Source organism: Cyanistes caeruleus, chromosome 2, assembly GCF_971803275.1.
Source record: "Cyanistes caeruleus chromosome 2, bCyaCae1.hap1.1, whole genome shotgun sequence".
Classification (NCBI taxonomy): Eukaryota; Metazoa; Chordata; class Aves; order Passeriformes; family Paridae; genus Cyanistes; species Cyanistes caeruleus.
Window position 1 is genome coordinate 31,631,532 of NC_141702.1, and position 27,873 is coordinate 31,659,404.

Below are 27,873 nucleotides of genomic sequence, written 5' to 3' on the forward strand. Positions count from 1 at the left end.
GTTTGTTTTTTTTTTTTTTCTGAAAATAAAATGGCATTATCCCTATCCATGATAGCCCTTTCTCATGCAGTTGACTTTGCTGCTATGAAAAGTTGTCTTATTTTGATTGCTGTTTCCCAACAGTATTTGCAGCTTTTCCCTCCACTGTGAGGCCACAGGTGTGTGCTGAGACCACAGCAGACAGGACAGGGAAAAGAGCAGCCCCTCCCAGCACCCTTCCCCTCTCTCAGAGGCATCTCTTGCAGGTGCAGAGGGATACTGCTGCTCTGAGGAGACAGCAGTGGAGAACCCTCCGACAGCTGGCTGGTCAGAAAAAGGCAAGGCAGGCGCCATCCTATCTCCTCTGTTGTGGAAAGCCCAGCAGGTACGCTTTTTTGGCATTATTTAATGAAGAGCAGTGTTACAAAACAGTGCAAAGTAGGCAGCAGGCCCCTCCTTAAATGAATTAAAGCTGCTTAAAAGCTGCTTGCAATGCTTTTTTACTTTCTACTATATACTCAAAAAATGCCATGCCCTACTCCAGTATATAACAGATGCTAATAAACCCATTTAGTCCTGCTAGCTGAAACAGAGGGGAGCACTCGTAGTTTCTAAGTGCTGTTTGTAAGGTTTCTCCCTGTTTCCTGTCAGCTGAGCTCAAAAGGAAAAGGTGAATGAAGAAGTGGGTAGGAGCACAGGCTGCCCTCACCTTCACAGGAGCCTTTGTGTCGTTGAAAATTTCGTTGAGCAATGTGCCATTAGGGGCATACGGAGAGAGGGGTGTGCCAGGAGAGCCTGTGAGCAGGGGGGAAAGAAAGAGAAGTCAGGAAAGAACAGTTTGCACATCAAAAGTCTTTGTGTGCTGGTCAGGGGCCAGCTCACTGGAGAAGCTTGATCACAAGCCTGTGCCAGTGGAAGGTGGCCATGACTTAGGGTGTGGGTAAAGCCACTGCATTTTATACAACAGAGAATCTTTCTTCCAGGTCAAGCATTGTGGTGTGGGTGTGACTGAAGGCAAAAACGGGACTGTGCATCAATGAAATTGTGTGAGTTAATAATATTTGGTCATCTCCTGTCATACCACATTGTATATCACCAAGTGCCTAAGCTTAATTTTGCCAATTGAGATCTTTGTCCCTATGACAGCCAGTTTTTTTAGGGCTCAGTTTAAAGTAACAAGAGACATTGTGACAGAGTTTTCCACCTGGAGGCAAAATTACTGTGCTGGAAGTCTTTCCTCATAAGATTCTGTTATATTTCACAAGAAATATAACAATGGATTCTCCTTGAACCAAAATTATCATATTTACAGCTTTTTATCACTGCGTGCATTGCTAACATAATTTTAAATAAATGTAATGCATGACAGGGTTGGTAGGCCTAATTGTAATAATCTGATAAATTTATTGTATTGGCATCACTCTGAGTTTCTTGCTTGTCAGTCTTTATTTGCCATTCTTGCTTATTTTGGTTAACAAAATAAAGCAGCTGACATTCTAAATGATATCTTATAATTGAAGAAAAATTAACACTATATTATCTAAGTTTGAAACTAGGTAAACACATGCATTTGAAGGCAAAATTTGAGTGCAACATTTGAATAGCAAATACATTGTAAAGTGATAAAAAAAATTCTTCTCAAAGATTATTTTTCTAAAACATTTTCACTCCACTGAACTTGTCGTGCTTCTAGAACATTCATTAAATTATAGCTCTCTAAGACCTAAGAATCATTTGCCTTAGCAATTTTATTTAACAGGCAGACACAGAGCAAACAGATTTGATTTTACCTGTAGAAATGGAGGGAATGTCTTCCACCTTTTTTCCTCCTGTTTTCTCTGCTGATATTTCATCTTTCCTATCAATCAAATGAAAATGAATGATTTAATTATCTGCATATTGTACCGGCAATGACAAAAGTGTAAAAAACCAAAAAAATATAGAAATGATCCCTATATTAAGTGTAGTTTAAATGAGAGAAATTACCTCCAATAGAATATTTTGTGACCTGATTAAACAGGCAGTGGAGCAGCATGAGGACTACCAATCCTGTCAGCAATCTGCTCATGAGGTTTTGTGACAGATTTTATCAATGCCACCAGAGGGATGGGATCACAGAGATTAAATCAGTGCACTGGGTCTGATTATTTTTTACTCTTGGAAGTCAATGAAGGGTTGACTGCTGTCTAAAATGGAAGCAAGGCTTCTTGTACATCACCTAAATCAGCCTTTGTCTTCTTTGCTATTTCTCATCCTATCAAGGCAGTTCAGTGAGAGCTTTGGGATTCTTCTAATTTTAGAGCCAATGGACATTTCAGTTTCCAGGTGTGTTTCATATGGTGGGTGTGGTGTGAGAAAATAGTGGGTGGGCTTATTTTCAGCTGTCAGGCTGCATTAGAATACCAAAAGGATGCTTCCAAATAGTCATAGTATCAAATCAGATTCCTGAATCCAGATTATTTTGACATGTGGAAATGTTAGTGCTTGCTTCTGGATGTAGTATTCATGGTTACTGCCTACTATGGTTCCCAAGGAGGACAACTAAATCTCAAGTAATAATACGGTGGGTATGATGTATCACAGGATTTGGTTTGGTTTTGTTAATAATTATTTTCTGGTTTGAGTTTTACAGTCATGTGGTGATGAATAAATTTTTAATAGCTACTGTTAGCTTGCTTGAAAAACAGAAATAGTATCTATCTCTAAGTACATTTAAAAATACATAGATGAATTAGCGATTATTTTACTTGGAACAGAAATTATTCTATAGCCTTAAAACCAAATTGTTATTCATTTGTAGCTTTTGGGAAAATTTAGGTTCTTAGATAAGGATCTTCTAAGGGAAATTTTGGGATTTTCTCTCATGAAACTGGGGAGTCAAATATAATTCCTCAAATTTTCTACAGTGCAAACAGATGGAGTATTTGTGAAAACTGGTATGAATGAAGGAACTAAGGGCAGTTCCTTCACTGCACAAATGTGCAGTGTGGTTTTAAGAGACAGCAAAAAGCTTGTAACATAGACAGAAAAGGTGCCTGAGCTGCATTTCTGTACAGGAAGAACCTAGATGTTTAATAACATAAATAAAGAACATGAATGAATGACAACTGATTTACCACATCCTCTGAATATCTCGCTTGGTGAGAACCCAAGTATTATTTGTAATGTTTTCACAATGTTGACTAGTTATGTGTTGTATCTGTACCTGGAGACTGATTTCTCTACATGACATCTAAAGAACATAGAAAATATTTTCTAAACCATACACTAGTAAAGACTAAGTCAAACCATGCATAATCATTGCTGTCTGCATTTCCAGCTAAAATAGAAGCTATTTCATGGAATTTACTTCACCTTCTTGTGTCTAGGGAAAACAGTACTGTTCATGAAGAACCTAAGAACTCTGAGATCAGTCACTTCACTTAATGCCTTGCTGCTTGCACTAGCAGCAGGATGAATGAAAAAGCCTCCCTTTGGACTTCCAGGGGCATTCAGTTAGGCCCTACATTATTAAAAAATGCGTCAGATCTCCCATGTCAGAATGAATTAAGGTACATAAGACCTCTGCGATCATGAGACGGTGTAAACTATGAATGGAAAAGATTATTTGCCTGAAAATCTCTTGAAAATCAGAGAAAACGTGAAGGAAAAAAACCAAAATATCAATCAGAAGTTGTGGACAATGATTTATCTGGCTGCACTATAGTATTAATATACAGAGAACCAGAGTTCAGCTTTAATCCTGCCATTCTCCAACTCCTGAGCATTGCCAGGAGCATATGTTTTCAAAGAGTTTACAAAATAAAGTATTACATTAATTAACACTGTGATGATGTATAAAAGTACAGGAGAAATCTTAAGTGAAGGCATAGAGTTTTCATATTATTGTTTAATGTAGCCTCTCAACTAAACTTTTATTAAGCTGACTTTCCTTTTGAGAATTATAGCAACTTTTGTCACACTCCCAATCAGCTCTAACCTAATGCAAAGCCATGTCTCTGTCAGGATTTCATGCTCACATTAGTCTGAGAAAACACTCTGTGGTGTCTCAAAATGAACAGGCAGCTCAGATATTTGGCCATATCCATTATTTGTGATTGAATTACTGTGTCCTGTGATATATCCAGTACACACACCTCTCACAGCACACACCAAATACGCCACAACACTATCTGATTATCTGCTCACATCCACGCACATCTACACATAGCTTTTCAAAGAAGGCAGTAACATCAAGTGGCAAGGTTCTACTTGTGCTACTTACCTTTCCTGGAAGGTTCTATGTTTTACTCGCTGCAAAAAGATTAAGAAAAACAGCATTTTACTAGTGGGTGTATCCAACCATTGAGCCTGTTAGTTCTTTTGTTTACTCTACTTTAATGTTTTCCTTCTAATACATGCCCCCTCCTTTTCCTGAGTGATACTTTGCCCTTAAATAAGCAGGTAGGGAGGGACTCCCAGTTTCTAAACAAATGCCAGTAATCCTTACCCGTTGAATTATTTCTAGGTGCTCTTGGGAATTGCTGAAGTTTTTGCCAATGTCGAATATGCAAAAGGTTTCCTTCTGGCAGGCAGTAACCCAGTTCTGATATTCAGAAGTATCAGGAATCCGATCCAGAAAAATACGAAAGGCTTCCCACACAGCTTCCTGGCAGACTGAGTAAGAAGAAAGGGGCTAGGGATAGATGCTTGGTACCAAATAGTAAACTTGAAAGCCTTTTAACAGTGATTTGGTTACACACATTCATCACTCAAGGTGAAGGAACACAAACTTCTTCAAAATGTTGTTTAAAAATTCTTTCAGAGAAGGGGATTTTCAAACTTATTAGAAAAGCCATTTTAACCAAAACTTGCTAGTAATTTAAAAGCTGTTGCCTTTAGCACTTTACTTTGCAAAAATTCATTACTGTGAGATGGGACATTTATTTTCAGTACTTGATACCTGCTTTGGCTTAGAGTGAGTTCATTATCTGCATTATCTAAAATATCGGTGTCTCTGAAATTAGTGCAGTAAGTATACTCTAAACTTGCTGTAGGGGTGTACTCACCTAGCTGTGTTAGGGCCCCTCAATAATACCTCAGGAACGACCTGCCCTCCCAGTAGAGCAGCTGCATGTGGAGCAGATGTGGTCAGGTTATTAAAAAGGAACAGGCTATCTTTTGAAGAGATTTATTTATTATGAGCTAGCAATTAAAGCTACTTTCTATCTCCTTTTTCTTGCAACTCTCTGGTATTTGTTTTTCTGAGCAGTTACTGCTGAATAAAGATATACCATCTGATGATAAGTAATCCAGTTACCAGATAAATCTGACACATGACCAACTGTGGAGGCATTGTAGTGTGTTCTCCCAGTTTGCCCCACATAAGAGACTGTCCTCATGGTGACCTAAGCTATGATGTATTACTTCAGAGTTGGTATAAGGTCACAGTAGGCTCAAGTATACAACAGCAGCTGTCTGAGCTCCTACATCTGAGCTGTTTTGTGTTGTGTACTCATCCCTGGAAGAATGGAATGCATATATATGTAGAAAAGATTAGAATTGTCTAAATATTCTTAGCAGAAAAAATCTCTAGAGGACTGATAGGATCCACAATTTTTTTTCAGTTACAAATATGTCATGGGAATTGAAGGAGGGGAAGTCATCTCCTAGGCTTTAGACACAGAAAAGAACCTGAAAGTATATATCCAAAACAAAATGAAGGTAAGATTGTTCCACAGGTGGGTACAGGCTCTCAGACTCCAGCATGGCTACCAGAATGCCTTTTCATGAAGGATTGTACTGTGGTTACAGATTCAAGGATGATGCTTGTATCACCACATTTGCAAGTGTACCTTTTTTTTTTTTATTTATCAGTTTCATCAGATAAATTAACATGCTCAGCTGGGAGGGCAGAAGTCTTTGCCAGAAGTTTTGATCTTTCCTTGAAGGATTTTTTTTTTAATGTTTTGATGAAAGACATTGTAATGGGAAATATGCAGTTGTTCAAGGGAGCAGAAACACCTTTTTGTGAATGAGTGTACAAATTATTCAGCTGCAGAGGGTGTTTTGTTGCTTGCTTTTTGGGAAGTACTCCAGTTTCAGTTGAAGAACTGGATGTCACCTGCTTAGAAAATTTTGCAAATGTAGGACACTGCTGGGGAAAAGGAGCATAAGTTTAAATCTTCTTGCACTACAAGACTTACGGAGTCCAATATCCCAGCTGATGTACTGCTCTCCAAAAGGCTGGTACTACTGTCATATTCACTTTTTTAAACCAAAGGGTCATAGTTACAGTTTTTTGAGTTCAGATACCTGTCTGCTTTAGGATAGCTAGTTTTCAGCGCAATCAGGGAGTTTAGGGATTTTCAGGATTAATTTCTATTTAAGAAATGGTTTTTGTGACACATTTCAGATTTCTGTCTAATGCCCGTCAGATGCTACAATGGATACCAAATATTTTTATATCTATATACAGAAGTGTAGTTCTCCCATGCTGCCTGTAGCTGCTCCATGGCTGCTGGAGTAAAATTTTTGCAGCTCTACATCCTAGAGGGAACTAGTTTGCTCCCTGAAAGAGAGCTGAGGAGCAACCAAGTTACACAGATGGATGTGAATGGATGGTGTCTGATAAAGAGGAAAAATAGATAAGTAAAGGTGATTTAGGGAGTAGATGTTGCCTTAGATACTTGTATCCCAGAAATCTGACTAGGTTTTAGAATTAACTTTGGACTGTCCATCTGCAGTGCAAACACACACATTTTTCTAATACAAAATAGAGCAGCTAGAGGATGAAAGACTGGGAGGGGTAGATGAAGGAAGAGAGAAAATTGGACCAAAAATTGGAATGATTACTCGATAGGCTTTCTGTAGGCAAGGGGAGTAACAAAAAAGCTGGGAAGGGACTGACCTAGTTGAGAAAGTCTTATTTTTAAAATGTCTCCAATATTTCTCCTTCCCTAAGCTTTTTTCATGACTTGCTATTTATTATCTCAGTGTTTATTGTATACCAGCACTGCCATAGACTTAATATAACTACAGATACACCAACACGTTTGTGCAATGACCATTTAATATTTCCAATGCTTGTCTTAAATTGGTGCTATTGATTTTAAATAGCAATGATGGTACCTGCTCTTTTGAGAAAGGTGGTACCTCTTTTCAACAAGCACAATCTGTTTTTCATGTTCAGCCATGCTAGAACACCCTGTAATTACTCTGAGTTCATTAGCCCTTTCAGAGCACTGTTTTATTTTTCTTCTGGTAACTGTCTATCTTGAACCCTGCTTGTGCACATGTAACATTTGACTATCTGTGTAAAAATAAAGCATCAAGTCAATAGTACATACACTGCTCAAAGGTGAAGAACAAGATTCTGGAAAATTACTGTGTTTCCTCACTTAAAGGAAAGACTTTGAAGGAGGAAGTATATACTACAATAATCATCTTACCTCTTAATCGATAGTAAGCTTGGTGGCTGGCTAGAATCTGCTTCACTGATTCTTGTGGACAAACTTTCACACCAGTTGAGAAAAAGGATGACCTCTTTGTTCGGTGTTTTGCCATGTCAAATATCCGCCTTATGGTCGATATCCTGGACCTCTTTGTTGTTCTTTCTGTTTTGTCTGACCCTGAGGTGACTGCAAGATGTTTGGCATCAGCACGGTTTATTTTATTAGGAATTTCTGTAAAAAAAATTAAAAAACAAGGAAGTGCATAAACATACTTGAATTATTCTGCTGAGAAGTGGCCTCTGACCATATGGGGGAACTGAGGCTCAAGTGACTTGGTAACTAATTTCCGTGTATTTCAACATGTGACCGCAGGACACACAGGGTAAAAGTTTCAGAAGCTCCAAGTCTTGTTTTCAAAAGTGACTTTGGATTAGAGCCACAGAAGACACTTAAGTGCTTGAACTTTGTGCTAGAGCATCTCATTTGTGAGCATATCACCCTGTAGGGAAATTTACAGTACAGTGATAAGTAATGCCTACAATAGCAGATAAGTAAAATTGGAAATAGTTGTACCTGAAGTCTTTAAAATCTTATCTTTCCTTTGGGCTTCAAGGAACATCTCCCTTCAAATCAGGTCCATAACCTTGAAGCTATCTCAAGAACAAGACCCTGAAACTTCCAAAAGTTGAAGAGGAGTTTTACTGCCTTTGGGAAAAGAAAGACTTCTTTCCAGTCTCTCTTTTTCTCTGCAGTCCACTCCTCTATCCTTCCCTCACATAAACTGAAGTATTAACCAGAACAGTCTATGATTTTTTGCAACTGGATGATAGGTGTTGTGAATACTCTGGCATCATATTTCAATAAACCTTTAAATGTTCCTGGCAAAGTGGAACAGCTATAATAGAGAAAACTGAAATCAGTGACTAAGAATTGAAGACTTAGGATTAAATTTTATTTATGAAGCAATTCAGTTATGAAAAATGGAAAAGCTTCTAGGCTGTCAAGATAACCTCAAGCGTAGGAACCCCCATCATGAAAATTCAGGACTCATCTGGTTCCACTTCCTAAGTATTTGTGTTGGATCATTACATGACATAGCAGCTAAATTTAATGTGAGAAAGCTAATGTTAAAAATAATATATAAACTACAGATTTAAATGGGCTGAAATACAGCTTTTTTGCAGGATCATGTGACAGGAGCAGTGAGTATCTTTTAGGTTATCTTCCAAAATTTTGTGTACATATTAATAAAGATGTTAAAGCAAATTTGGAAACACCCCTTTTTGGTTATAATTTGATACAGTGATTACAAGTGAAAAATAAAGAAAAATATAATCAGAATAGAAGACAATTTGAAAGAATTAGAAAACTTTAAGCAAAAGTATGTGTGTTCCTAAATCCTGGTGAATCAAATGAACAAATTACTGTGAAAAATGGTTTAAAAGTTTCTAATGGAAGAATAAGGGGAAATAATAGGGTTAAAAAGGAGTAAGTTCAGTAGGAGTAGCACTATCAAGAAAAATAAGTAAAAATTATCAGTTTTCTAGAGAAAGAATAAATGTCATACTGAATATAACAAACATTAATTATCCTGTTCTTAGGCAAATCAAGAGAAAAATAAAGAAGGTTAAAAACACATTATCTTGACACTTTGGAATTATGTTAATTAAATGTTTAAAGAAAAGTGGGCAGATAAACAATAAGAGAAATAATTGAAAAACATATTTTTATAAAAAGAATAGCATGTGTAATGAAGAATGGGGAATGTTCTACCATGTGTGTCAGTAGACATATATATTTATGCCTATCTATATATCTCTCAGTTCTTATTTATTTCCAAATGAACATCCATTTTTTACTGTGTAGAAATCATTGTAGTAATGTCTATATTTTGATATAAGTGATCCTCTGATATAGAAAAGAAGTTGACTGCTTGATTGTGATACATATTGTCTGGAAGAAAGGAAGTTATAAAACAAAGGCAGTAGGTGATTGTTATTACTTTTTAATGCATGCCAGAGACAATGACCTGCAGCCCTATAACTGCCTAATTGTCACAAGATAATTTAAAATGATGATGCAGTCATATAATGTTTGACGTGAAATGAAATGGAAGCAATTTTTACACATTAATGCCAGGTCATGAACCATAAACTGTGTAAAGGGAATTTCCCCTGTGAAAACACTTCGTTGGATTCAACAGAACCCACAAGTGGCCAAACCCTGAGTAAGCTGAGACACAGAGTTATTTGAATGTTATAGGGGATGAGAGAAGACGATCCAATGCCATTGAGATCTCAAAACAGATTCCTGAAATCCTCTAGAAGAGAGAATCAAAAATGCACATGGAAAGCAGCCAGTTGTAAGTCTGTTACCTTTCACAGGGTATATCTATTAACTGTGATAGACCAGCTGCCCCTGCAGCCCGACCAACTGGGGCAGAGGATTTTGTCACTAAGCTCTTTGATAGCTTTTGCATGGAGCAGAGGCCTTTCTTGAAGGATTTGCTGCTTCTCCAGGATTTACCTCTAAGTCTTTAACTTGAATTAAGAATTATACTATTTGTAAAACTGAGAAAGCATATTCTTCTCTAATGATTGTTTTAATGATTTCAAAGTCTCTGTGTTAGAGTTCTCATTCAGAGAAGTGAACAGATATTTATTTTTCAAATTTTTTTCTTTTCATTCTTTCCCCTTCAATTTTTTTTTCCTTTTTTTTCTTGGGATCTGCATCTAGAGTATATCTATTGCAGTAGGTTTAATTTAATTTATATCTTGTGATTAGTAAATTTCTCTTACTAGAATAACTTTTATTATCATAATTATTTGAAATCATTTTTTTTACTAAAGCAAAATTTGAAGTGGAGAAAGCATTAGCCTTTCCCTGCACATGATTGTCCAGTATGAATTTCCTAATATTTGCTAATTGTGAATGGAAGAAAACTTGCCCTCAGGCATAAGCATTTCCTCATAATTCTTCAAATCTGTGTTTTCCCCTGCTTTTGCAGAAATTCTGAACTGAGAAATTTTTACCTAGGCCTCACAGATGTTTTAGCCATATATTTTACTAAAATATTCCTCCATCTATACCTTTTTAGATGCCTTGATTTCATGCCCTGGGCTAAAAAGAAAAAAAAAATCAAAAATACACACACTGTTATGAAATTGAATCCACGGTTATTATTTGATCCCTTTTCTTTTTACTGTGCAAAATAGTAATTGAATAAACTGGAGCAATGCAAATTTTACAGGTATATAATTTGATGATGTAAATAATATAAATAACACTAGGTTGGTTAACTTTTCTTAAAATAAATAACATTTGTAGTTTTTATAATTATTTTTTTCTGATAAAACCACATACAATTAAAATATTCAGTGTTTACTGCGAATATACCCTGCCTGATTTGACTTTTTATTATTTAAGCTCTGTTTTTTCCCAGAGGTGACTGTCTCAGTTTTACTTTTAAGAGATATGTTTAAGTTTTTTACTTTTCTTCAATAGTTCTAGGGCAGAAGAACAGATATTTGTAGAACTCTGATAATGCTTTACTCTACAGCTAATCTCCAAGATGCCTTAAACAAAGTTCTAACTCTCCTTTATTCTCACATGAAGGAATCTACACCATGTCCAAATTTTCCAAGTGATGTATTTGCAGAAAATATTGAGGTAGTTTTACCAAAGTTGTCTACAGAACCACTGTTAGCTGTCATTAAATTCTGGAGTTCCTGAGATCTACTCCTGAACTTAGACAACGATAACAGAATTTTTTCAAAATACCATAAAGCAATTTTCAAAATATGATACAGCAATCTAATTCATATGGGATCTAATCAAAGTGTTTTGAAATCCATAGCAATCTCTCAAGTACTGCTCTTCAGGTTTGGTTTCAGGCAGATAAATGGTATTCATTTCACATATTAAAAATCTGAAATTCTTGAAATTAGGCCAGGTCTCTCCTCTGTGTCTCTTGAAACCTTCATTATCAAATTTATACCCTAACTAAAATAACAAGACAGGAGGAACAGATTTCAAAAGTTCCTATATGTTCTTAATAATATGCATGTCAAACAAGGAAAAGTACATCATTATTAAAATGGATTCTAGAAAAAAAGAGTTTAAAGTTATTCAGATAATTGGTCAGCTTTTTTATTATTATTATTTTTAATTTGCTTTATAAGCACAGGAGCAAGAGGGTCTTATATATTTTTGTGCAAATGAAGTGGATGCTTCTCTGTTTAGCTTTATTAATTTCTCTCTTAATAGTACTAATTTGGAAGGCCTCAAATTTTGAAGTAGTTGTAGTTGAAAAATTGTATTTTTCAGCAATGTGGACAATCTCTGTGTAGGAACATTTATCTACAGCATTATTTTGCTGGTAAATGTTTATTTTTATTTGACCTGAGAAAATTTGGATGCTGTTGAATATTAAGAGAATAATTAAAAATATGGTAGCTAAAGATTTGACAGCAAAATTCAAGGTGACAAAATCTTTGTAGTCTGAATAATTCATCATTAAATCATCAAAAGGTTTGAAATGTGTGAAAAAGTAGATTAGTCTGAAAAATCAGTGGATCTTCTTAGGATAGAGAGGAATTTGATTAACAAATGAGACATTGTCTGCACAATAAAATAATAATTAAAATACAAGGCTTATGTAAAGGGAAATGTTGAAATACAATGAGAAAATCTTATCAGGAAGGTTAATTCAGCAAAGATCCATGAATATGTAGAGGTTAAATTCATAGTGGGGCCAACATATTGTTGATAATTGAGCCAGTAAAAAAAGCATGGCTGACTAGAAGTTGATCTTGAGTTTTCTTAGTGGGCTGATCACTGTAAGCACCAGATGGAACATAGAAAGTACAAGAAGGTAAAACCTGGGCCCCTCACCTAGAGGCACTCTCCTCCTGTCCTGGCAGCAGTGAGCATCCCACATTCTAATGGCACCTGCCAGTGACAGACAGGGTGCCCATGACATGTCCTCTCCTTATATTTTGAAATATTTTTTTCCATGGCATGTCTCCTCAGGTCTGTTGCATGGGAAGAGCCTTTGTAGGGTCTTGGTTGAGCAGGGACAGATTAAAATATGGCATGGCTTTATCACCAAATGATACCTACATCCTGTGTACAGCAATCTCTATCTTCCCATGCAGGTTTGAAAGTGGAGGTTTTACTCTTGCTGATGTTCAGGGCTGCTTTGTCAGTGCTTTGTCAGATACTGTTACTTCCACTGTGTTTGCTTTGCATTTCCATTTCCACGTGTGTTTTCACAGCCATAAAGGCTCACAGTTTTGAAAAGTTCAGGGTATGGAATTCCATACTAGAAAAATTAATGCAAATATTTAACCTGCTCAGGTCTTGTCTGAGATCTCAATGCCCTTAAACCCAAAGTTATATGGCTTGCTTGAACTTGTCTTCATGTCCAATATATTATTGAACTGTTTTTAATGCACACAGGGAAAGAACTTTGAAAAGAATTGCTGAGGGTCTCAGCCATGATGATTGTTGCATCCTGGTGGGTCTTATCTGGGCTGTAACTGGAGTAGCTGAGGCACAGTGGGGAGTTCACTTTGGATCTCACTATACCTCCATTTCCAAAAAAGAAAAGAGGGCTAAGATAAGATATATATATTAAAAGTAAGTAATTTTAATTTGTCATAATAAATATGGACAACGAGCTTGGTAATTCTTGTTTGGTACGTTTTCTTTGAAAATTCTATTCTTAAATGTGACTAAACAGTAACATTGCCTGTGGAATGAGGCCTGGATCTTTAATTGTGGCAATTCTGTATCTATAGAGGACAGGTCCAGGCTTCCAGTTTGGAAGATCCTGCATCCAGCTAGCTAAAATTCACTCCTGAACTTCCTGTACAAGAACCCCAAAGATGATGGATACACACTCAGCACTATAGAACTCTCCTGTACCTACTAATATCTCATATTATGCAAGACTCAGCATCACCTTTACGCGTCAGGGAGGTGCCAGGCTCTGTGTGTGCAGTGGAGACTTCATACAAAAGACAAAATATGCCTGATCCCTGTATCTCTTGCTTGGATTCAACATGACAAAACATCACCTCCACATATCGAGAAGCTGTACTCAAGCTGACTGTGACACAGGAGAGGAGTTGCAGTCTTCTGCTTATAAAGCAAGTTCTATAATTTTCAACTTTTAAAGGCCATGTTCATTTTAAAAATTAGATCTGTACCAAGGGCTTTCCTTCTCAAGAACCCAGAAAAATAGGGGGGGTTCCATAAATCCTGCTTCTTTTTCAGAAATGCAGGATAATGCTTCTTTAAATGCCTATGAAAGGTGAAGAATCACATATGTTCAGATAGTGCCCTAATAAGATAAGTTTCCATGAATTTTTGTGATACATTCCCACTGTAACCCTTATGTTAATAATACAAAATGTTTGTTTATAATGAAATAGCCTACACCTCAGAACACATATGGAAATAAACCTGAAGAAGAATGTGATAAATTATTCTGATATTATCAAATTATATATGATATAAACAATGACATTAATAATGTGAAGATTTTAATAAAAACTTGATTTTTTTTATTTTGTTTTTTGTTCAAAGCTAGGCTATGGCATTAGGTAATTCTTCTTGTTTAGAACCCTTCAAATTAACCTGGATTTACATTTTGGTAGCAAAGATCATGGCTGTCATCAACCAGTATGCTCTTGGATTTCAGAAAGTGTGAAGAATTTAATTTCTGCAACTAGGTAACATGGGGAGCTAAAGTAGATATCAGAATCCTCCTCTGCTCATAAATATCTGTGTGGCTTTCTATGCCTAGTGGAGAAATACAATTGATAACCACCTTCAGGAAGAAACAAATAATTTGGAACAGTTTTTATGAAATTTATGCTTGGACCTTGTAACAGACAAACAGTTTTGTCTCCCTCTCTAAAGCAGATAATTTAGTAACTTCTTTGAATTATACAAATTATACAATTAATGGGAAAATAATTGTAGTGAATTATCCACCTATTATAGATGAGAATAGGAAGCATCACATGCAACTGGTAAGAGTTTCCTGCTTTCGTGAATATAGTTGTCATGTACTAATGATGAAGCCACATTCACAATAAATTCCATCTGTACACACCACACATATTGCACACACTGAAATCTTTGCCTTAACGTAAGATTTTGACACATTTTCTTACAACTGGAAAAAATAGTAAGAGGCTCATGTTTTCATAGATGTAATATGTCTCATTAAAGGTAGAAATTCTTACATTCTCTTTCAGACAGAAAGGTGAAAATTTTATTCATCAACTGTGCTCACTTCTGCTGCTGGAATTAATAAAAAGTATCAAAGGCTTTCATTGCCAGTTTGTGAATCTTGCAACAGTCTGCTTAAATTCCAGAACCTGGATGAGAAACAGCACTGAAGAGTGACTGGTTTTAATGTCCATGTATGAAACATGTATCTATTTCTATTTTTTTTTGCCATCTTAGAAGCATTTGACCTGAAAGGCTGTTCTATTAATTGATATGGATATGATATCAAAGGATGCAAGAAAATGCCTTAAATGTTAGTTCTTGGAAGGATGCATCCAACCTGCAGTGATAAAACACTCAGTTGAGCACCTCTGCTCTCAGTTTTCTGATCAGTCATTTTCAGAAGTCAGGTTTATCTGAGAAAGTCAGTGAGACAGCATAAGTCCAAGTTCCAGTGGTGCTTTGCCATGTATATCAACATTTCAACAGTTTTGATGGTATGAGTCAAAGAGCTGCAGTGCAGAATGGGTTTATTGAGGTAACTGTATTCACATATGATAACAGGATGTCTGCTGTATGAAAAGGTGCCAGAAGCCCCAGTGTCATCTCTTTACTTCAGCTTGTGTAATTGGAACTGGTCAATTTTCCTCGCAGTTTGGGGTCACTCATTCTGCAGTACAATCTATGGTCTCTGGCTAATTGACTACACCTTGCTTTGACAGAGCATGACTTGCACTTAACCTTACTTAACTTCGTTATGTATCAAGCTGCATAGACCAGGTTTGGTTTGGAGGACACCTAATCCAATACTTGATCTAAGCATGAAAACTTATTCATCTGGTTTTGAGGGAGGAGAGGGAAAAGAACTTGAATAGAAATGTCTTCATTTTGTGCCATCACCATGAAATCACAAAATTAGAGATGAGTGCATTGCTGTTCAATGCCAGAAACTGCTGGGGTTTCTATGATCTGTGCTGAGTCATATATATCAAAGGTATACCTGCAACACAGCCACTAAAACTGGTATTTCAGCTAACAGAGGTACCAAGATTGTCAGTATAAAGTTGGGTAAAGTCTGAGGGAGGTTTTGAAACATTTGAGAGGCCAGAAAGAAGATAATCTTGGGTCTGCACTGAAGCAGAACTTTAGAAGCCAGTAGAACCTCAGCAATGCAAAGACAATCGTGGTGGCCTAAATACAATTAGTTATGTAGCTGTGAGTCTGGGTCCTACTGGTTTGCAGGTGTCAGGGTACTCCCAGATGATTGTTACTCTTATGTTTTCCAGACAGGTTACTGTTCTGAAGTCTCTGTCTAGTAAATCGCAGCTGACAGTGACTAAATGTCAGCAGACATGTATGTGAAAGCAGATAGATGTTTCTTTTTAAGAAGTGTGTTATTCAATATCGCACATTCTGAAGGGGAAGAAATTGAAATACAGTTGGCCTTACAAAGTACAAACCTCATGGAATTTACAAGACAGTGCACCTAATTCCTGATTAATATGGAAGAATTATATGACAGAGAATGATCAGAAGACTAATTTTAATCCCAAAAGGACTAGGTTGGACAGAGGTAAAAAAAGAAGGAAAACATATTTAAGATATTTCAAGGCATCAAAATGCAATAGAATGCATGCAGAATTTTCCTTTGGGGAAGAAAAACTGTCTTTTGGAAAGAAAACACCATGTTTGCTATGTGATGGGTGTTGTCCATGTCACTGATTAAACCACAAAGACTCCAAAATTAGCTGAGAAATGAACAAGAACCATCTGGATTTCTAGAAGGTTACGACTCCCAGTTATTTTATTGTCGCCTGTAAATTAATGTCCTGTAGATGGAGAAAACTTTTGATTATTAATATTGATCATCTTGTCCACAGGTGTTTTCTGAGAAAAAGCCCACATATCTTGCTGTTCATTCACATGCAGTTCACTGATCCCTATGGCACAGGTGTGACTATTTCTGGAATTAATCTTTAGGATTCAGTGACAATGGTCTAGTATTTATATTAAAGTTTGGCTTTCAGCCAGAAAACAGAAAAGATCAAATCCCATATATAGTGCAATGTTACATCTGTTTCAGAAAGGAGAGAAAAAAGGAAAAATATTTTCATAAGTCTATAAGCCCAATCAGGGAAGTCAACTTTAACATGTGAATTCTTATTTTATGGATGAGAGTAGAAGATAATCTTAATGCAAAATCTTTGATATTCTGTGATTTTCCTTTTCCTTTTGCACAAATTTACTTAAACTTTTTTTAATTTTTTTTTTTTCATTTGGGGGGCACAATTATAGTAATGAAGATCTGAAACATTTCCTGCTGAATTAGAACAGCCTAGCGGGAAGGGGTGAGTCAGAATGAATTAAAATGATTTCATAGAGCACACACAAAGCCTTTGTGTCCTAAGGAATGGCTGAGTAAACAGCAGATATTTGCTTGCTGAACAAAAAAATGCCATAAAACAGCCTTGAACGCACTCTGGCCCCCCGTTCTCAGTATCAAATGCTAGGATGTACCCAGCATCAAGGAATGGCTTTGAGAGTTCAAAGCCCCACTGCATTTTGGTATTTACTCTGGCTGTTCAGTAGTTTACTATCCAGATTTTGTGCACAGATTTTTTTTTGCTGTCACAAAGTTTTTAATCCCTCTCATTTTCCCTTTCCATGAGATTTTTCCATGAGACAATTTTTGTCAGGACAGTGGCAAAATTATGGCCAAAGTTAAACACCGTAACTCTTACTTTGCCCTCTACAGTTTCCTGTAGAGAAAACTACGGGAATTTTGTAGTCTACTACAAAATTTTGTTTACTGTGGAATTGGAGGTGCTCCTGGAGAGCCTCCAAATGGCTGGGAGGACTCTATGGATCCTTAAATAGGGACAGGGAGGAAGGACCAAAAAATCACAAAAACCCAAAAGTTGCTAAGCAAGCTCCATACTAACCCACTTTTTGTTAAATATAAATATTTATATGAGAAAGTAAAGAATTTGAATTTAGGTTTTCATCAACTGACTAAACCTTTAAATATTTAGAAATTATCTCTAAATTTTTTTGTTTAAGATGGAGCTGTTTTATATCTTAGTCTCTCATTTCCTAGTCCTTCACAGTTTACATGTACTGCAAATTTGAATAACCACAAAGGTCTCAAGACATCTCTGTTAGGAGCCCTAATGAGTGATTCATGCAAATATTCAGACTAGTGGGAGACCCTATATACTTGAAAAAAATATTTTCTGTAAGTATCTCACTCTAATGCTAAGTCATAAAATAACAGCTCTGGAAGCATCTCTGCTCTGCTAAAGAAGTTTCTTAACACAAGCATTAAGTGTTTTGAGATCTGTGTGCATATATTTGAAATCAAATAGTTTAAAAATATTATGTATGGCATGACTAAAAGTAAAAAAAAAAAAGTTATCATTATACATATACCACATGCACTTTAGAGAACTGGTGACAAGGAATATTTCCAGTTATTTAGTATGCCTCTCTGTCAAGATAGCCCCCCATCATTTTGCTGGTCTTTTATGGAAAGTATATTGTAACATACAATTTGCAATTGGTGAAACTATGGGACACCACTTTTACCACTACTGCTTTCTAAGTTGTAATTATAAATAGGGGCTGCAACAAATGCCATCAAGCATGCGTGAATAGCCTGAATTCATTCTCTTTCCATCACAGACTATGCAATTTAAATACAAAAACAATGCATCTTAATAAAACTCGTTTTCTTGTCAGACGTGAAATATCATCATTCTCTCATTTTTTGCCACATTTCCAAAACATCATTTGTGATTATATGAAACAATTTGCATAGAATCAAAAAGTAAAATTAAAGAGCCGCAAAACATAATTCTAGTGCTAACTATATATTTTCCCAAGGACTTTTTCAGTATTTAATTGTCTGCTAGTGAAGATTTACTTAATTTAACTGAGATACAAGAACTGGGTTTCTGTATTTCTTTAAGAAAAGCAGAAGTTTCTTAAGAAAACCCAAATGTGTAAACAAAACTTTCCAAATAGTATTGACAGCAGGCTATATTTCATACTGTCTCCCTAATAAACATTTAGATTATGTTGAGGAGACTTATCTTTTATAATTTTACATTCTTTACATTTAATTAACAGGCCTGACATAAAAATAGAAGGTCATTGACTTGAGCACACATAGCAGTTGTAATGTTAGCTTTTAATTCAGTTATGCAAATATTAAAGCATAGATGGAAAAGCTAACGAGAGAAACCTCCTCCAAAATTAAATGCATTCCCCAAAGCTCTACATCTTTTAAATATGGGACTAACCAGGGAAAATCACATCAACATCTTTTCTTTTTTGTCGTTGAAGTAGCTTTATAAATGTTGTGAACTTTTAAATGATTTTAAATAGAGCAATAGTTAGCTGATGCACTAAGTACAGAGCAGTTCAGTGTGTTTCTATTTTCTTGCAAATAATTTTGTAGTTATTACATTAATCCTTACTGGTATTGCCATTTTTTGTATATTTGGCCATATGGTATATTCTTGCAGAATTTGTCTATCCAGAAGTTTTTGAAGTTGTTTTTAATAATCAGAATAAGTTCTTCACTAGTAAATGCAGATATATTTTGCTACTTTCTCTTAATTTCAGTGATGAAAGACCGTCTTTAACCACGTCAACACTTCAATGTTCTTTCAGCCTTTTTCACTTTCCATATATTTGTCTCACAGATATTTTTGCATAACAGAACGTGTTCTGCTAAAATGAAGATAAATGCATCTCTTACAGATATTTTAAAATCTGCAAAATGCACATAAGGAATAATGCCAATATTTCCTTTTTCAGCTTTATGGCAGTATCATTAACCATCGTGTCTCTAGCTGAATTGTCAAAACACCACATTCTGAACTAATAATTCTGTAATATGAAAGCCCTTGATCTTGAAAATATTTTTTTTTTCAACATATGCAAAGTAAAATTAACCTAAACCTTTAATATATGAACTTACCTCTGCTTCCCTGAACTTGGAGAGCAAGGCAAATGATCAAAAATATTAATCCAGTCTTCAAATGCATGCTGTCTATTGATCATTCACAGTTTTCAAGACCAGTCATGCAGGAAACAAGAATATTTTGGTTGAGTAGAAGAATTCCGTTTTCTTAGAGAACAAAAATCCCCAAATATCTTTATTTTTCAGGTGTCTCCAGCCTTGGACTGCATTGAACTGCACCTAGGCAGAGTGCAACAGGGGCCAGAGTGCAAGAGCTGGGCAAACCCCTCCAACGCCCACACTTCTAGCCTGGGGAACTGGAGTGGTAAGACAAGGGTGACGAAGTTTTAAAAAAAAGCAGTGTCTGTTTCTGGAATAATCTGTTTAGCTGCTGCTCAGACATAATCCCTCTTACGGTCCAGCTGGAAGAGCTTTCTTCATCTTATTAACCTTCTGGAGCGGCATCTGTCAGCCCCAGAAGACTTCAACAGCACCATGATAAACAACAGGAGTCTCTTTTAGTTCCCACTGCCTTTGAGCACTGATCCTTGGGGCATTCTGGAGGAATGGCACGTGAGCACAGGGAGAGATAATTGTGCTGTCTCCAAACCAGTGACCACGAACCCCAGGGGACCTCCTTAAGATAGCTTGCTCCTGAAAGTACGTACAGTGCTCAGCTCCTCCACCACCCGTGTCTTGCAATCCCCTCTCCCTTCCAGTACCACAAGGCTGCTGTTGGAATATTCCCATCGGAGCAGTGATGATGATGTTCAGTGACAGTGGTGAAGAGATGACTCAGCAGTAAATTGCAGCAGGGCTGGCACAATCTGATGCCAAACTGTGACTGGGGCAGGGAAAGTGCTGCATGGTGGGAGGAAAAGAGAAAGTGGTGGGAAATGGTGTGTCAAGCACACAGCTCTAACTAGGCCACGAATTGGCAGTGACTGAATACACACACTGTTCAAACAGCTCTGCTCCAGTTTCACAGATAACTATTCCAGTTACATATTGGCAAGTGTAAGTGTTCCATACTCACCCTTTTATTTTCCAGTAACTTTTTTATTGTTGCTTTACACCTGAAAATGCTATCAGGTAGGCGTTTCTAGCTGTCTCTCCCCTCAAAATTTTTTGTCCAAGTGCTTTAACGTAAGAGGTATCTAGACTGGCAGCAAGCATCTGTAAGCACAAGTTACTTTAAGAGCAACCTTCATTTGAACCCAATCAGTATTCTATTTTTACTTAGGATTTAAACAATGGTAACCTCCCTCCCTTTCCTAGATTGTCTGATTTTAACAACTCAGACCAGCTACTGTGCAGACTGGGCTGGGACAAGACAAGATTTGCTTTTTTTCCCAATGTATAAACTTCCATGCACATTGTTTTATTGTTCCAACAAAAGAAATTAAAAATACCTTGCCAGCAGCACAGTACAAAGCAACAGTTAATGATTAGGATTTCTACTGAAGAAAACTTTATTATTATATAAGGATAGTTCTTTAGAAGTACCAATATCTGTCTTTACATGTTTTACATATAATAATCATATTGTATATAGTGTAATCATAGAAGTAGTACTTGTGTGAACCAGGTAAACTTTAGCAAACATTTATATGCATGTTATATTTGAAAGATGAAGCTCCCCCCATATGTTACCTTATTTTTAGTTACTTCAGCTTTAAATCTGCAACAATTGGAAGCAAAGAGAATTTTTCTCAGGGTGGTGGAATCTGCCATTTCTGGAGAATTTGGAATAGGTGAAAGGCAGATTATTTCCTAGAGCACTCTGAGTACCAAACTCCATATGGAATTTGGTAGGAATGTGATCCTTTAATTCCATTAGGAATCTAATTTGTCAGACTAGATTTTGAAAATGTGCAATAAAGAGATTTACTTAATTACTCTAGAAACTGGTTAGTGAAGCCTGGGCCAGGAATCAGAAATCCTGTATCAAAGCTTTCATATAAAATTGTATTTTTGAGCCATTCACACGTTGGGGAAGGCAGACATTTAATTACACATTCTTATCTTTCAGAGATAAAGGAACAAGAACAATCCTAAAATATGGCACTGTTTTTAGTGTCAAGATATGACTTAAGGGAAAGATTGAGCTCTACAGGTAAACTATGATTAAAAATTTGTAGGGCAGGAGTTTGCATACTTTGAGATTATGCTTAAATCATTAATATTTCAAGCTGTTTTCTGCTAAGGCAGTACCTTCTATGCAGTTTCATTTAATTAAGAAATTTTGTAACTAACCTTGATAACTGCCACAGGGGAAGCAAACAAGAATGATAAACACTCATTAAAACTAAGGCAATATTATCTAGGGACCACTCCATCTCTAAGTACTGCAGAGTTTAATTATAGGTCACTGTTAATTAATCTAGAAGTGTTTCTTCTAGTTGGTTTGCTGTCAACAATAATTATATATTGTTAAAAAGGCGATTAAAAAAATTCCACTGAAATTCAATAGTGCATTACAAATATACTACCAAGACATGGGAAGGGCAAAACAGGATGCCAAAATGTCCATTCACCCAGGATAACAGCTTACAAATGGGTTAAATTCAACTTGTTACTGGTCATCTGTGTGCATTGCTGCACATACCTAGACTAATCACTGATATGTTTTTTAAATAGAACTAAAGCTGTTTCCTTTGGTTGTAAAAGGAAAAAAAAAAAAAAAAGAAAAAAAGAAGACAATTTAGGCCTGCAAGGACTCCATCCAGAAGACTTTTGTTTGAAATTATTAGTGAGTCTGGGGCTCAGGATGCTGTCACATAAAGATGGCCTAGACGTTGTTATGCACAGTGCTGAATTTTAGGTACCCTACCTAGGTATGTAAATCAGGGTGCCAGCTAACTCACGTTACTGATAAAAGGAAGTTGTATTTTATACCATCAGCCAGAGTCTACACCATCTTCATTCCACTTCAGGTAATTTCTGTATCCTGAGTAATTTCTCTGCTGGTCTAGCCAACTCTTTTCCTTAACATTTGCACACTGCATTTACCTGAGAGATGTTTCTCACCCTGGGGAAGAGGAGATACAAAATTTTGAGGTTTGTTTTAAATAACCTCAGGCCTTTCTCTGGTATTCATTATTTCCATAAGAGCCAGATAGATGCTTAGTGACCAGGGCACACTGGGCACAGCTTCAGGCTTCTGATTAAAAGAGAGGAAACCTGGATTCTTCTGGTTCCTTCTCTGCTATTGAATTTGGCTAAATCAAGCCTTGTGTCTCAGCCTCCTGATCTGCAGGGATAAACGGAAATGAGAATTTTTGAAAAAATGAAGTTCTGTGTCATGCTCTTGTCCTGCAGTAGCAATATTGCCTAGCAAGACTAGAAATTTGAATGAGATGGTGGTGAAAGTTATCAGAAGGATGGGAGGGTTTCCCTATGGGGAAATATCACCAAGCCTTGAAATCTTTGGCCTGAAAGGCCAATGATATAAAGGTCGAGAGAATGATTAAATGACTCAGTTTTTCTTGTAAGATGGAAGAAAGAAGAGGAAAATACCCAATTTCATTTTCAGGCACCTATCGCCTACCTTCTTCCTGAGCTTTTATATTTTTGGTCTTGGCAGCTTGCTGAGACAAACCAATTTTCAATTTAAAATTACCATATTATAAAATTTTTTCTTCTTTTGAGAAGGAATTTGAGACATTTTTGAACAGTAAAACCATCTGGGAATGGGATACACAAGCTCTTCCAGTTGCAACAAAATCAGATTCCACAAAACCAGTCAAATACACTGAAGGCAAGCTGGGAACTGGATCACTTTTGCTTTCCTGCTCTTTACATTATTTCTTTATCCATTTATTTGCCATAAACACAGATAAGATCGTAGATTAACTGAGTCTTTGATCTCATCCATGACTGCCTATAGGCTCTGAGCTGTAGTCCCTAACTCAGACTAACTTTCCCTTGAAGTCAAGCTTACTGCCCAGGCTGAAAGCAAACTTGTATATTTTCTGTGACACCTCTCTCCTCCAAAATAAGCAGCTTGATGTTCTGCTGTTCTGTAGTTGCAGAGACCATGGTGGAATTCTAGTCTGAACACAAAATTGAAGCATGAATGCATTTCTTCATCGCCTTTCATGAACATAACCCTAGACTACTTCTGCAATCAAAAAATACCTCCAGGTTTCTCTGGGGCCTTCAAGAATCTTTGCTGTTTTGCTGTTGCTATCACAGATGTGAAGTCCTAGAACCCCTTATCAGTTCCAAGAGGAGAATGTATCATGTGCATACATTTACAGGATGAGTTACCTGTCAAAATGTTTCTCACGACTGCTCTACCCCATTACCTCGACTTTCTTCTGAAACTTTTTCAGACTGCACACTCTTAAAAGGATTAATTGCTTAGATGCTGTTTAGTGTGACAAGGGAGATAAGGGTATGAAAAAAGCATGGTAATAATTGAGCAATTCAGCATGATTATGAGGAAAATACCTCAGCCTGCTTTAAGATGATCACTTATAAACAAACAACGCTCGTGTTGAAAGTGATAAAACTTTTCTTTGGTATTTTCTAACATCTAAATGCAACTAAAATAATTTTTTTTTCTAGTAAGCAGCAAAACAGCAAGCTGACCACTAGATTCCAGTCAATAGGGATAAAGACTAGAGTACATCTGCTCAAAGAGATTATCCTTCACTTGCTTGCATACCAATACACAACCTTCTGTTACTTGTGGGGCTGCCCTAAGCTTCTATCATGGGTAGTCATAAGGAGCTGAAACATGTTTCTTCTTATACTTGTCATGTTGTTTTTCTCTTAATGCTGGGAAAGGATCTTTCTAGATTTAGCTGATAGAGTAACTGATAGATTTACTGCTCAGAAAACTGTCCTCAGCAAGGTAGCAAATTAAGTTGAACATTGTAGTTATCAGCTCTAAAAAATGAAGCTATCAAATAAGTCTCTTTACATGAAGAAAGCCTGCAGAGATGGGACCTTTTGCTATATATTTTCTCTAAACAGAAAAAAGCTGGTAGTTCAGTTTCTTTTAATGGTAATAGGAGATGTTTACTCAAGTACTACATGTGCTTGTATCTTTACACTAGCTTAGTTTTTCCTCCATTGAGTCTAAGATAATAGTTACTCTTTCTTGCTTAGCCTAGCAACATTCAGTTGTTTTTTTTCTTCACCATTTGTAGCTCTTCCTTGTCATTCACAGCATCTGCATTTGTTCATCGGGGTTTTACTTTCTACATTTGCCACGTGAGTGTGAAGTATGAAATGACTGTATTTCCTGTGCACAGGACTGATCTGGTAGGCAGGAGTTTCTGGAAAAGTCTTGCAAAAAACCCTAATGTGTGCTCCAGGGTTGTGTGCCACTGAAGCTGTGGGTAGAGGGAGAGAAATTAAAAACCTACACAGAGAGATAAAAATATATGCATATATATGGAAATTTATCTTTACTGTGTAAACAGTATGTATTTTTTACCTGTTTCTTATTATTTTTCAGGAGGGGATGGGTGTTGCTATTGTTTTCTGAAAGGAGCAGGTGACAGTCAGCAGGACTCTTAAGGACCTGACCTGAAACTGGTCAGTATGTGTGGTGATAACTGTCATTAACAAAGTTAGTGGTTGTCATAATTTATAATTCAGCAGAAGTAAATATAAAAATTTAATTCCAATATTTTAAAGCAAAATATAGGAAAATAGGTAATAGCGTGGAGATTGCATTTAATTAGGCCTGGCAAGGTTTGGAGAATTTTTTAATAGTTTAAACACTACTATTATTGTTGGTGTTTTTGCTTCAGTTGCTTTCAGTAATCTACTGTGTAGCTCTGAGCCAATGGTACTTTGTCTACATCTCTGAACTGCATTTTTCAGAAATGTAGCTGAGGCAAAATATGGTATACAAACATTTTCTCTCTTTAAAACCATGATATAGTTCTTGGTTTTATTGCTCAGTTGCTCTCTCTCATTTTGATATTTTGGTATTGAAAAGCTTCAAGGGAAATATCAATCAGATGAGTTCTTAGTTGGTGTCCCTTACAAAGAGAAAAATTTGGAATATTTTTTGGCTATTTTATGTGAAGATGGATGTATTTTTATTGTTTCCAAAAGTAGTTATTGTCAAGTTGTTCCCATACTTAAAAATTGCCTCTTCACCTTTGTTAAGCAGCTTGAGAAGTTGTCATGTATAATTTAATAAGGTTGTGACCTTGCTTTTCTATGAAGATGTCAGTTACCTCTCACTTCCAGTTTTTGCAGTTTTTTTCCTTCTTGCAGATTTTTATGTCTGGAAGTGTTTGCAGTTCTAGTGTACTATTCTACAAGGCCAAATGTATTATACATGTATTACTCTGCATGCTGAATAGAGCTGGGATTGTTTAGCATCCAGAAGAGATGACTCAGGAGGGAATCTTAACAACATTTAAAAACACCTGATGAGAAGGAGGAAAGAGGCAGAACCAGGCTCCTCAGTGTTGCCAAGCAAAAGGATATGAGGCAATGGGTACAAACAGAAATATAAAAAATTCCATTTGAACAGACGTTTCAGTATAAGAATAATTGAACACTGGGACTGTGGTCTCCAGAGAGATTGTAAAGAGGTTTCCAAATTCTTGGAAATATGCAAAAACCCAATTGAGCAGCCTGTTCTAGGTAACCCTGGTCTTCTGGGGGTTGGACAATGTGATCAGCACAGGCCCCTGGCTCCCTCAGCCTTTCTGTGACACTGTCATAGTGAGCAGCACTTCAGATTACTGCAGAGCATCTATAAGACACATTCAGCTCCGAACAGTATTTTCAAAGGGATTCTTTGATGCGGCAAATATAATCACATACAAAGATTTCTGAGTGTAATACATACAGAATAGGAAGAATTATTCCATGTACAATTAGGAGTCTAGGAAGATGAATTACACTTCAAAGAAAGAAAAGTTGAGTCTGAATAGAAAAAAAAATGTATAAAAATTGTTCATTTCTGGAACTGAATTCTGAAGTTTGTTTATTGTTAGAAATGGTGTTAATAACCTGCTCAGATTTTTATTTTTTTATTGTCATTCTTTCTGTGATTCCTAGAATAGGCTTCAAAATTTCAAACAACATTACACATACAAATTCTCAATTAAAGATGACCCTTCCCCAGGAATGAATGCAAGAATTGATCAAAGCAATAGGATGGGAGTTAAAAAATATTTTTGGAATATAGGGTTATTTGTGGTTAAGGTACTTCCAGTGTAAAACCTGCATCCTGAGATGCACTGATGGGACATATGGTTGGCAGGAATGGAGAAGCTGAGAAGAAAATCTGTTGTACATAAATCCCATTTTCTTTCCCATTCAGTCTAGAATAAACCCCAGGTTCTCAGTCTTTGATTGATATTTTGTTTCCATTTTTTAAAATCACATTTTCCAACCAATTATTTGTCCAAGTACCATTTTGTGATTTTTTTTCCCCCTGGTCACCATCTGGCCTCTCGTGTGGTCTCTTTTCCCCATGTTGCCATCTGCTTTCTCTGCTTTCTGACCTTCCTATTTCATTCCATCTCCTAATTCCATTCTGCTTCTTTCTGCAGCTTTCTCATCTCCTTTATGTCTCAGCCTGAAGTTGCTTTCCAGCCCACCGTGGTATATTATTTTGAAAGCTAAGAGCGGACTGAAGGATTTTTGTGTTTGTTAGCTACCCCTGGTAGATAACTGCAAGGTAAGAAGTGAGAAACTACTTCTTTTATCTTGTACAATACCACCATCCACTGGCAGTTCCTCCATCTTTCCCTCTGCATTTCACTGATGGCTACAGCAACATACAAGTAGCTCCTGTCTTCAAAATTTACCAGACAATTACAATTTAGGGAGCCAAATAGCTTACCTTTTATTAGGAAAAAATTAGTAACTGCAGTCTACCTTCTTTCTACCTCCCAGCAGATTGTGTTAACATGAGGGTTTATTTAGCGCCTTTTCAGACATCTTTTTAATTTCAATTTCTCATTCATCATTACTACCTTCAGGCTCCCACTGTGGCCCCAGATCCTTCTTGTCTCAGTGCAAGGAGGGCCAGAAATAACCAATGAGGGCTTCAGAAACCAGGCTCTGTTGTCGGCTGAGCTCGATGCTCTGCTCAATGCTGTTGGAAGAGGATGTGTTATGTGGGTTCCTGTCACCTTACCCCTGAGATAACTGAGCTGTGAACTGGGATTCCTCATCATTCTAGTCTGAGACAGCAGAGAATAGGCCCCCTCTCCCCCTCTGGGACTCAGCAGATTTTTGCAGCACACTGATGATCAGCCAGACAAA

General features: G+C 36.7%; 1 protein-coding gene and 1 long non-coding RNA gene across 3 annotated transcripts in view; one reads left to right on the plus strand and one right to left on the minus strand.

Moving 5' to 3' along the window:
* IMPG1 (interphotoreceptor matrix proteoglycan 1) overlaps positions 1–19,783 on the minus strand; it is a 54,272-nt gene extending 34,489 nt beyond the window's left edge. For both annotated transcript variants that reach the window (XM_086876346.1, XM_086876345.1), the window contains exons 1-6: positions 19,639–19,783; positions 7,410–7,643; positions 4,469–4,635; positions 4,244–4,272; positions 1,770–1,837; positions 689–774 (exon numbers count right to left, since the gene is read on the minus strand). In XM_086876346.1, the coding sequence (XP_086732472.1) occupies positions 689–774; positions 1,770–1,837; positions 4,244–4,272; positions 4,469–4,635; positions 7,410–7,643; positions 19,639–19,705 (651 nt within the window). In that variant the 5' untranslated portion in view covers positions 19,706–19,783. The remainder of the gene's footprint in view (positions 1–688; positions 775–1,769; positions 1,838–4,243; positions 4,273–4,468; positions 4,636–7,409; positions 7,644–19,638) is intronic.
* Positions 219–9,343, plus strand: LOC111925799 (uncharacterized). Its single transcript, XR_002862461.2, has 3 exons — positions 219–364; positions 963–1,025; positions 5,586–9,343. It is a non-coding gene; the product is annotated as an uncharacterized LOC111925799 (long non-coding RNA).
* Positions 19,784–27,873: the final 8,090 nt, after the last annotated feature.